At 32.6% G+C, this 12,616-nt stretch overlaps 1 protein-coding gene across 2 annotated transcripts in view; it reads left to right on the forward strand.

The window, feature by feature from the left end:
- Positions 1-12,616, forward strand: part of LOC115879936 (titin) — a 60,305-nt gene that overhangs the window by 5,647 nt on the left and 42,042 nt on the right. For both annotated transcript variants that reach the window (XM_030897000.1, XM_030897002.1), the window contains exons 5-10: positions 1,645-1,833; positions 2,222-2,478; positions 3,002-3,182; positions 3,243-3,493; positions 3,707-3,909; positions 4,670-4,820. In XM_030897000.1, coding sequence (XP_030752860.1) covers positions 1,645-1,833; positions 2,222-2,478; positions 3,002-3,182; positions 3,243-3,493; positions 3,707-3,909; positions 4,670-4,820 — 1,232 coding nt within the window. The remainder of the gene's footprint in view (positions 1-1,644; positions 1,834-2,221; positions 2,479-3,001; positions 3,183-3,242; positions 3,494-3,706; positions 3,910-4,669; positions 4,821-12,616) is intronic.

Below are 12,616 nucleotides of genomic sequence, written 5' to 3' on the forward strand. Positions count from 1 at the left end.
TATTATTTCTAGATGTTTACTCTATTTTTTCACTTGCCACAAGGTTGAACGATCAGGTGCGGTCTCAATATCGTTAAACTGACCTACAATAGAATTTCCAAAAATACCATCCCGCGACGATCAAAATCGTTTCCGTTGAGTTCTTGTACCAACTGAATTTTGTACGGGTGGAACTTGTGTTTTTTTAATATCGTTTGGACACTTGTACGATTCACGCCGGTCGCGGTCTCATTGGCTAACTTGGCCCAATACGAATACCTCCATAGCTTCATTTACTACAGGATTTTCCCTCTGCCTCTTTTTATTCATAACGGAACCAGTTTCGTAAAATTTTGCTACTAAATCGCGAACAATTTTGCCATAAAGGTGTTTGTCAGGATGGCGTTCACTGAATATCTGCGCAAACCGATTGCCACATTCATTATTTTTAAAATAAAGTTCGATTATATCCACTTTTTCTGCAAGTGAGTACACCATAATTGTTAAAAAGTTTAACGATATTGAGAAGAACTTCAATGCACAAGACACAGAACAGCTATCTAGCAACTACCGCACCTGATCGTTCAACCTTGTGGCAAGTAAAAAAATGCGTAAACATCTACAAATAATAAGAAAAAACAGCAAATTGGTTGAAGGAATTTATCCTTATCATTTAGTCTGATAAATGTTTAAATAAACTTTTCAAATTTCAATCTTCCTTATTTTCTCAATGACTCGACCGATTTTCAAAAATGAAGCGGGGAAATATACTTGACCCGCCTTCCCATTTGAAAAAAGTTGGGGATGACACCCCCGCTCAGAGGGTTGAAGATTTTGCAATCATTTTTGGGACAAAAGTTGTCCCCCTCGCAAACAAAATTGACGTGTTTTTGAATTTTCTGAAATAAAAATTACTCTGGCTGTTATGCCTTGCGGAACGTTTTCGATGGGCCACCCTGTATATATATATTCATTTTAATTGATATCATAGTATGTATATGTATCATTGAATAGAAAGCCCACAGAGATGAAGGCTTATAAGTAGCGGATAAATTGGAAAAATATGTTATGAGTACCTTTTCATTTCCATAGTTGCGTACTTTTTTTTCAGTGCACCATTTTTCATACATAGGGTATGTATATTCATACTTCCGTTTCTATCTTGCTGGAAGCAATCCAAAAATGACAACAACAACAACAAACAAACAAACAACGCTTTATTGTGCAAAAAGCCAAAACAGCTTCATCGACAAAGCACTCACAAACAACAAAATCACAAAAAAATACAAACAACAAAAAATACACAATACAAATAATACAATTCAAAAAAATTTAAGTCTTCAAAATTACAAAAAGAATAATGGTTCTGAATGCCTCTTCTTCAATGTCAGAGAGAATACTTTCCGAATCGCTCAAGGATTCACTAATTCTATAATTTTTAAGCCTCAATTAAGTAAAGTTTAGTCAGATGTGTATATAAATATTTCTTCATACCTGCATATAATTTATAGTTTCTTTTTTGCGACGTCCGGATTTTGTCCGGATTTCTGACTTCAGTTGTCCGGAATTTCCAAAAACCTTTATGGAGACCCTATGTAAAAACGAAAATATTATTTTTAATGTAGGTATATAAAAATATAATTATTGATTTAGATATATTTTTAGCTATATCTCAAGTCCAAGGCTGGTTGGACGAATTGCATCTCAAACGACAGTTTATCGAAATTAGTTTTAACAGAAGAAAAACACAACTCGAACAATGCTTAGGATTAGCTTTACTAGCTACTGATTTGTCAGAACTGGAAAATATCCTCCAGGATAGAAGGAATCTACTAGCCAGCAGCAACGAATTAGGTATGTATGTTACTGTAACAGAGTTAGAAATCAGCGAATGTTAACAATTCCTGCATACACCAGAAGTTTCACCTGCGGATAAAAATTTTGTATTTGTGGGGCGGATTAAGTCTGTGGCAGGCTAAACCTTCGGCGGACCAAGCCTGTCACAGGCCAAATCCGTAGACTTCATCTGTCAGATTAGATTTAAGAAATGATCTAAGGATAAAGTCGCGGACTTGTAAAGCTTTTTCTTTCTAAGCGGCATTTTTAATTCCGATAAACTTCAGTTTGCAGTTTTAATTTCGATAAAACTTCTTTTTTTGGTCATAGGTTATTTAATAATGATTTTAAGATAAAATTCTGAATAAAGCCATAGAAAGATTATAATAGACTTTTTTATCTTTAGGCGATTCCTCATCCTGTGCAGAACTGTTACTTCACGAACATAAGAAACTTCTTCCCGAAGCCAGACAGCTTCAAGAAAAAGCTTTAAGATTAACTAAAGCCACAGAACAGTTGCTAACTTCCGGCTGTTATGGAGGTGACAAAGCCACTCAGCAATCGTATGTTATTCTGTCTTCCACGTCAGAATATCTTGCTGACTTACAGAACAGAGAGTCATTGCTAGAAAGAGCGATAGCTTTCTTCAGATCATCACAAGCGGTAATTAGAAATTATAATGATTTTATATAAAATTTGGATAAATTCAGTGTGAATTTATGTTAAATAAAATACAATTAAGCCATCACATTCACAGACTTTCCTAATATGAAAATTACTTGAATGAAGCAACTATTTTTATGGTTCAATTACTTTATTATATCAAATGTTTTATGGAATATAAGATGATTACCTAATGTATCAACTGATTTAGCAAAATCGAGTTGAAAGGCTTAGTAGCATGCAAGTAAGTTGGCAGCTTACTTTGATGTTAAAAAGCCTACCGACTCGACTTGAAAAAACAGTCAGTACAAGCAGCATTTTGCAAATACACTTATATCGTGTAATTCCACCTTTATACCAAGTAAATTGGTATCTAAAATATCTAAATTTGTACTTAAGTCCATTTAAAAAAAGTCACGTGGATCATTTTTATTCTAATCGCCAAAATTGATATTGGAGTCATACAATTAGGCCAAATAAAAACATAATTACAAATATATTTCTCACTGGTCATTTTTTACAGGTTTTGACCAAACTGGATCAACTAGAAATCCAACTCAAAACCACAGAACTGCCAAAAACATCACCGAAACTTGCCGAACTGCACGCACATTGCGCAAGAACGATAGAAGAAGCTACCTCAGCTCCAATAGAAGAAGGTTATTCCATAATAAATCTAGCAGGCCTTTCTGGTGGAACTGAAGGTATTAATTATGCAAAAAATAAAATTACTGCTTCTAAATTACTATCTTTTGGGGTACTAGGAGTCAAGAAAATGGTGGAGGAACTAGAAAACAAGAAAATAATACTGAGTGGTTTGTGTACGGCGCACAAAGAAGAAAATAAGAGAGTTACAGCGGCTCTGAATAACTTTCTTGATGGTTATAACGAAATTAATAATTGGTTGGTGACCATAGCTGAAGGATTCCTTAAAGGACACCAAGATATGGGAGGTGATTTGAGATTAGCAGAAGATTTCTTGCAGTTACATCACCAATTACAATCTGATCTCCAGGTATGTCTGTTAATAGTTTAATTTTTGGGGTTTAGTAAAACAGTATGACATTAAATATTGTACGTCATTCGTCCTCAATTAACTTCTACAGTATTTGTTTCGAAATTCTAAATATCTTACTCATACTGTAAAATTTGATTTACCAGACTTGTAATATTTAATGGTAATTAAAATTGTGGTTAATGATTAATTCTATGAATATTCTTATTTTAGATCAAAGGAAATGAAATTAACCAACTTCTACTAACACTTCCTTCAATACTCGAATATTTAGAAGACGATCAAAGAAGAGACGTGGATTCTAAGGTAGAAAACCTCCACGAAAAATGGATGAATCTCAAAAACATTCTAGAAACTAGACTGGAGCTTGCCAGAATATATGTCAAGTTCCATATGGAAGCTGACATAGTCAACAAGTAAGAATCTTTTCAATTTTGTTTATATTTTTGTTGTAAAGCTTCATTCAGAACCTCGAAATTAGTAGAATAAATTAGTGGTTTCAATCATACTTTATAATTTTTAGATTACGATCTTTCAGAATAGACGCCCTTACACCGGAAAACCTGGCCTGCGGATCCGGCCTTCAAACCCGGCCTGCGGACTTTATCTGTCACTTACCAAAACTGTCGTATTTTGGTTAGCAAACTTGGTCTCTGACAGACTTGGTCTGCCAAAGGCTTAGCCTGCCACAGGCTTGGTCCTGTCCACAAATGCAAGGATTTCATCCGCAGGCGAACTCCACAGGCCAAATCTTCAAGTGTATGGGGGGCTATTGTCTAAAAAAATAAAATTAAAATTAATAGAATATCCTAGCAACAGGATGCGGTAGTCTGTTGTATTTATAGAGGAAGCCTATAATAATAAGCTTATAAAACAAAAAACCTTTTGTTTCTAACCACAATTTCTCTTGACGGATGATAATCAAAGGCCAACATGAAATTACTCGCTAATTTTGAAGTATAATATTTAGTGGCAAAAATTAATTGAAAATTACTATCACTAATTTTGACTTTCTGAATGCTTACATTAAAGTCAGAGGAACAAACTTCTACGCTATTTTTGAAACCACTAATTTATTCCACTAATTTCGAGGTTCTGAATGAACCTTAAAGTCATGGTTAATTTTAGATATATTTACTGTAGACTAAAGTTTGTTAAAAATAATGATTTTTTAAGGGAAATGGATAAATTGGAAGCTTCAATTAAGGACAAGGATCATGTGGATGAAGAAAATATGAAAGTGATTGAAGAGAAATTCGAATCTTTGATACCATTCTATCAATCTGCTAAAAACACTGGCTTGACTTTCATAAGCGAAATCAGTCGGGTAAGTATTTCCAATAGTTTTTTTATTTTTTTTTTGAAACATATTGTAGCTTAGATTAGATTTTGGAGGTGGCTACCGGCTTCTTCCACTCCGGCCTTTTCAGATACCGAATACCGATATACCTTCCACTCCGGCCTTTACTGTGGTCGTCTTTTGATCTCTAGGTTTATATTCTCCAGTCCCATCTTTTTTCAAAAAGTCTGGCAACATGGAGGCTAAACCCTCCATATAGTTCTTTGTCAGTAGTTTACCATTGCCTAATATAAAGAGCCAGGTTCAGATTGACAAAATCTTGGTTTCGTTCGCCAATCTTAGCAGTTTACGATTCTTCTCTTCTCTCTTCGACGTGTAAGATTTTGCAATTTCCTGTTAGGAGACTCACTATAGCTTTGGCAGTCTTAATGTCATTTTCTTGTCAAACCAGCCGGCTTTACTACATCCACCGACACGAAAAACGGGCACCTTAAAATTTTCATGTATTTTAAAGTGTTATATATTGTGTTCTAGTGGACCGATTTTTATAATTTTTAAGCAATTTGTAGCTAAATTATTTAACTTTGAGTATCTCTTTCGAAATTAAAAATGAAGTTGCCATCTGTCAATTATACGAGGGAAAACAAAATGTTGATATTTTGGTGAAAGTTCGAAACACCTTGTGGAGTACGTTAACAAAGCAAAGAATTTAAGAATAATTATTTTATCATCTAGTTGTATCTTTTCTCGATAGTTTATTTTTTGATTCATCTTAATAGCCTAATTTTTTTTGAAGATATTCGCTTTTGAAGAAGACACACACATTTTTTCGAATTTTTTACATTAAAACCGCGCCTTTGGTTTTGGTCCTAGTCAACAGACCTATTAAATAGAGTTTATGATTTATGTAATGTCACTGTCTTTGAAAACTCATATTATTATTGTTTGTTGGGCAATTACACTAGCAGATGTGGTTTTAAGTTCAAAAGTATCTAGTACTAAATCTACCATGATCAATTAGAGCAGCAATAGCCGATACTTCAGAACTTAAAACCATCTCTACTAGAGTAAACGGCAAAAAACAATAATAATATGACATTTCAATGTCAGTGACATTATAAAAACAATAAACACTATTTTATAAGTGTGTTGATGAGGACCAAAAATCAATGCTAAAATTGCTTTAAATCGTTAGTGTCTTATTCAAAAGCGAATTGGAGGTAATAAAAATAAGGTTATTGAGATGAATCAAAAAACAAACTATCGAGAAAAGACGTAGTTAGTGCTAAAATTATTTTTCAATTACTTGCTTTGTTAACATATTCCACAGAGCGTTTCAAACTTACACCAAAATATCAAAATTTTGTTTTCCCTCGTATAATTGACAGACGGAAACTTGCATTTTTAATTTAGAAAGAAAAACTAAAAAGTAAAATAATTTAGCTACAAGTTGCTTAAAAATCATAAAAATCGGCCCACTATGAATGTGAGCATATGAATGATATTGACGGGTCTTGTTTGGCCATTTTATCAGCCCTTTTATTGAACCTCGTACTATTTACTGTATTTAGAGCACGTACACAATCTTACATGAGTCTAGAATTGACTTAGAGTGCTTAAATTGACTTTTCTTTATAATATTATTCAATATAGAAAATACATATTAATTAAAAATTGGTAGCTTAATATATTTTATTCTTGCAGAGTTAAAGTATTATTATAGTAAAGTGAAAAATATACTAATATCTATACTATTAATATTTTGTTAAATTAACAAAATCCCTAAAATTTTCTTTGCTTCAAAACTGCCGTAGGGAAATGTCATTAAAAACCGCAATGCAGTCGTAAATCTCAGCAAAAAGTGAGTGAACACGTCGCCGTTTTGGTTTTAGTTTGAAAATTATTTTCTCTCTAATTTTAGAAGAGAATGAGGAACGCAACGGGCACTATTTTATGTTTAGCTATATAATAGTAAGTTGCTTTCTTGGAAATCCCAAAATAATTTAATTATGACATAGAGAATACTACTATAGATAAAGGAAGTATCATAAAGGAATTATTCTAATGATGGATTTAGGTGTATTTCTGTTGTGTGTTATAACTATCCTATATGACTACTTGAAAAAAACTAATATATACTCAGGAGTTATACTAAATGTGGTCCAGTTAGTGAAGTAATCGCTCCTTTTCTAGCTAGATAGTTCAGATTTTTAGCTTTTTCATTACCTTCTATCCCTTGGCGGGCTGGCATCTAGAAGATGGAGGATTTATTTTGCTTAATATGTTCAGCTTCTCTAGGTATCCTTTGACCAACTTCGAATTGATGGTTACTGAGTGGATTGCTTTTAATGCTACTTGACTATCAGATAAGATAGCTATTTCTTGTTTCCGATAGTTCCTATCTAAAATAAGTTGTACGCACCTTTCGATAGCGTAGGTTTCTGTCTGAAGGATGCTGGGGTATGTCAAAGGTACTATAGAGATAATGATAGTTCGATTCTATCTTCCTGTACTGTCAGTTTTTTTTACGTTTTCCAGGGACCGAGTTGAAGTTCGCGCTAAAGATTTTAGACAGTGACAGTTATTTTTGCATTTGACGGACGAGCGCACAGTGCGGCGGAAAAGATAAATCTAGCGGGACAAAACCGTTTGATTAGAAATAAGGCAAAAATATTTACTGATAAGAATAAATAGTAGACATTCCAATTGATATAAAAATGAATTATTTTTTGGTCGTATATATTCTTTGTATTTCGATACATTTTTATCAACCAAATTTGATCTTTTTCTGCTCAGCAAGGCAGAAGTCATAGGAAAACAAAATATTTAAAAGTGCTTATACATTTTATTCCAAAGCCAAATTATGTTGAAGATTGTCAAAGGTATGTACTTTTCTACTGTAGGTATATTATTTGTTAAAATCCTTCGTGCCTTTATTCTGCAAATAGCAAACTTTCACTTTTTTCAAATATTGATATATTGAATGATGTAGGTCTTAGTAACTTTTTTTTTGAGTTACTAATAGTTACCAACACAGGTAGTCAGTTACAAGGAGTTCAAGCTTAACAGGTGAATACCCAAAAGTTTCATTTCAATCGGATAGTATAAAAACGAAATAAAGACTCTTTAAAGGGTTAATTGAAGAGCATTCAAAAGAAGAATTGGGTTTTGCAAGTACTATGAGCTTTAGGGCTAGTGGTAGTAAAGAGTAAGGATGCTGCTGTAATTGTTGAAGCCTTAACTCCATCGAAAGGCATTGAGTTTAAAAAATTAATAGTTGCCCATACACGGAAAGGCCCGGCCTTCGGACTTGGCCTTGAGGCCGGGGCTTTCACCCAATTTACCATAGCGGAAATTAAGGCAAACCTATGGTATTTTGGGTTAAAGGCTCGTACCCAATGCCAAGTCCGTAGACCGGGCCTTTCCGTGTGTGGGCAGCTAATGAATGACATCAATAGTCAGTTCGGCAATTTTCCTCAAGACAAAAACATCCAAATGATGTTCTAGTTAAATAAAGCATGACGATATGCCAAAGCCTGTTTTACTTTCTGATAATTTATAATAAAACTAAATGATTATTTCTAGTTTTAATAAAAGTTTAAAAAATTGTCTTAGATACTTACTATATATGAATTTACAATTACCGAATGATAAAATTAAAACATCTTATTTATTATTTTTAAAATAAAATATACAGGATGTCACAAGATTACAAAGTAATTAAAAAATAACTGCTAAAGAGTTTTTCGTAAGTATTTCACCTGATATCATAATTTTATGTATTTGGCATTAGTTTATAGTACGGTTTTTGTGTGTCATGTACGAATAATATCATAGTTTTATATCTTGTATTTATTTATTTAAAGTATAGTTTAGTTATAAATTTAACCATATGGTTGCTATATATTAGACCATTTGCTACGTTCTTAGATTTTAAGTCTCAAACATCACTCCTGAGATTTTGTCCCGCTAGAATAACCATCCGTCGCACTGTGGAGCGCTGGTAACCAGGGGGGTGACAGTGAAATAGGAAAATTGGAAACAGTCATTAGTGTCATTCCTGTCATCTCCTGACGACAAGTATGGCCGCCTAGACAAGGACAGCAATGTTTCTCTCTAACTATTGTCTAACTTCACAGTTTAGAATTGACAGATTTCAGAGACAACTTCAGATTTGTTCTAGAACAAATTTTGACGCCATTTTAATTCTCTCCGTTTAGTTTTGTTTTGTAAATTCAATTTGATATTTCGGCAGAAACTTATAAAAATAAAGGTAATAAAGCATATAAAATATATATTACATGAAAAATCCTGGAGAAAAAGACGTTTCTGCAGTACTAGGTATGTCCCATGTATATTAAAAATAGGTAGTAAATAAACACTATTTCTGTATTTTTTAGATGCAAGAAAATTTTGTTATGTTTATGATCGGCGATTTTTTGAAAATGGAAACAATTTACAGCAAGGTAAGATCATTTTTAACTATACCCAACATTAGTTATCTCAGTATGTGCGATTTATTGTCAATAATGCAATAAATCTGACTGATATAATCCGATTGTTATCCGACTAAAATTCTCTTTTTTGCTTCTTTTTGATTTATAAACCAGGTCTCTTTGGGAATAATGGACGCTTTTTTTAAACAGTATATTTATATTTTATACCTACTGATATTTTTATTTGTTAATTTTAGTATAAAAAATTTGTTTTTCTGTTTTCAGGTTTTTTGTATAAGGCTCCCGTTTTCATGTTCCTGCCCCGTTTTCTGTCCCTGATGGCTGTGAATACATGTATTTATTTACAAATTACTGTAAGTCATGCTTATACCTTACTAATTTACGTTAAAATTGCATATAATTAAGTAATTGCTGTTGGAAATCATTCAATTCTTTATTTTTTATATATATTTAGTCACGTTGTCTCATATTTCAAATAAATATGTTTGAATAAAATTTTGTTTTGTTTTATTTATGATAAGAAAGAGTACAAAATACATTTAAACTGAAAGAGGGCCCGCCATTGAATAGCCGGAAACGGGGAATAAATACGAAGCCATCATGTCAACCTGTCAATTGGAAAATTAGTTCTCCAGACGACAACGAAGGCTTTCGGTGGCGTATCGTGTTTCCACGATTTAACACAGAGTTGACACTTCTTTCTAGTTAATTATTTTATGCTGGTAACTGCGTGACGTAAGTATCCACGGTGACTACGATAGCAGCGATTTGACGCGATCGAACAGTCCTTTAGAATATATACAGTCCTGGGGGGTATGTTCCTATTCGTTCAGAGTATTTAGTTGCGGCCTAAATACTCTTATCCCTGTTCCTGGTTTGGTTTTGGAAGGTAGATGATGTTACAGGGGGATCAAAAATAACGTGAGTTGCTTCGAGAAAATGATGGTACGGTTGTTTTCTACTTGGCCATTGCCGCAATCATTGGCCGTTGCCGCAACATATTATCTTTAGCCACGCTTGTGTTTTATTGCGTTTTAAATTTAATTCTTTGTATATTTTTGTTACGTCGTAAAATTATTGAAGTGGTACCTTTTCAACCATTTCCGCATGCACTATACCTCGACTTCGACCACTTGGCTACGGGCCGTTTTATGACCCGCGACTAAAAACTAATATCTCGAAGGCGTATATCGCTAATAAACCTGTCAAAATGAGTTACAGTCCAGGTTATATATTGCTAATTGAAAATTATCTTCGCCATTTAGTATCGGCATTGTTCAAAACTTATTCTCAAACGCGAACAATAACAGCAGTTTCTTTATTTTGTAGGCTTCAATAAAAATATATATTTATTATTCTGTCGTACATTTTTATTTTGTTTTAATAAATGTCCCCTTTCTGCAAGCTTTCTTCTGCTATTTTATATTAAATATAATCAACGATATTAATATTATGTAATATTTGTGAAATTGACATATTTATCAATGTAAAGAATACTGTTCTTCAATACAACTATAGAAAAGAAATGAATAGTTATATAATCAAGGTTTATTCTCATTCCGGCATTCAAAACAAGGATACAAATTGAACATAATGGGCGAAGTAATGTTTTTACCGATACAAAATTGAAATTCTGAGCACAGTTTAATTATTTATTAAATATCGGTTTCAAACTACTGTTAACTAGCAAGTAACAAGCGAATATGGAACAATATAATAAGGCCATATTAAGATATGTACATGCTGCTTTCTAAACTTATAAAAATATGTATAACTCACAACACATTATTTAATTATTGCTTTGTTTTGGCGCTAGTAATAACACTTGATAAATACTCCAATTTCTTAAATTTATTGCCAACCAAATGTTAAAAATCAGAATAGCCAACTATTTCCAACACTTTGTATGGCTTCGTACTTTATACTGAAAAATTTAATGTTTAATGTTTTGTAACATAATATTATATCTGCCAGTGTTATATTTATAATAATTGTTTAATGCGGTCTTTAAAATAAAAATTATGCAAATCTCGTAAATGTGCAGGCGATTTGCCAGAATCTCTACTACACCCGTAAGCACTATTATTGGAAAGCTCATTAATGTAAACAGTGGCGTAACATGTTTCCGGTGAAATCAATAATTTCCTTTTAATTTAAACTAAAAAAATTGATAACTTTGATGAGTAAATGAACTGAAATTATGAAAGAAGTTCTTATACAGAGTTGAGTATCACGGCTTAAGTATTTATTAAAATAGATTTTTCGAAACAATGTAAAATAATTTCATTTCATATCATACAGGGTGTAAAAAATAGTGTTGGTTTGGTTTGGTTATAAAGCTTCAGTACGGCGTTTTTTGTATTAGCGAAATTTTTGATAGTTATCTAGTAGGAATTTGAATTGAGTGTCCGGAATCAAAGTTACAAATATAGTTACGTACCAGATATGCTCTAAATATTTAGAAGATATTATGTTCTAAGTGATGGCTTTACGAGCTGTAACTTCCCCAAGTTATGTAAAAATGTAATAATTAATTATATGCTTTGAAAAAATCCTGTATATTTCAGAATTTCTTCAAAATTATCAACATTTGCTTTTCGGAAAAAAGCTTATAGGCGTATTTCTGGGGTCTGAATATACTTGAAACCCCTAAAAATATTTGCACTAATTAAGATCCCTGTATGCAATCAAAATAATTTGGGAAGTGAGATACTCTGTATACATAATTCCATATTACATAGCATTAAAAACAAATTCAATTTTGTCTGATGAAATACACTATACCAGGTGCGTCTCAAAAGTGGCTCACCCCTTTAATTGATTTTATTTTTTCAGATAAAAATACGAGATTTGGTATGTTAGTATCGTATGATCGAGAAAAAAACGGCGTCCAGTTGGCTGGGAAATGAAGATCGCTGTCATTTTATATGTAAATTTATATGGGAAATGTCATCGATCGTCATTTCCCAGCCAACTGGACGCCATTTTTTTTCGATCATACGGTATGTGACATAAATTAGGATTGATTGACGTATTCAATTGTTTTTGGTCACTTCCTGTTTCACCGAAAATGATGACAACTTTTGATTTTTAAGTAACACTCTCGGTATACATTTACATTATTCAATAGAAAATGACACTCTGAATAGAATAACATATCATATACCAACTTTTGACATTTTAGAATATGGTTGATTTGAAATTGCAGCATGCGATTCAAAACGACAATTTGACTCGAAATACCAAGTGTGTGGTACCAAATTATTCGTAAAAAAAACTTTTTCCAAATATGCTAATTAGCCACCCTCGTTCCATTTACAAAAATTGAGATATGATTAAAAATACGATATGATTAAACGACCAAAT

Source organism: Sitophilus oryzae, unplaced genomic scaffold (assembly GCF_002938485.1).
Source record: "Sitophilus oryzae breed Bouriz unplaced genomic scaffold, Soryzae_2.0 scaffold_1590_pilon_pilon, whole genome shotgun sequence".
NCBI classification, from domain to species: domain Eukaryota; kingdom Metazoa; phylum Arthropoda; class Insecta; order Coleoptera; family Curculionidae; genus Sitophilus; species Sitophilus oryzae.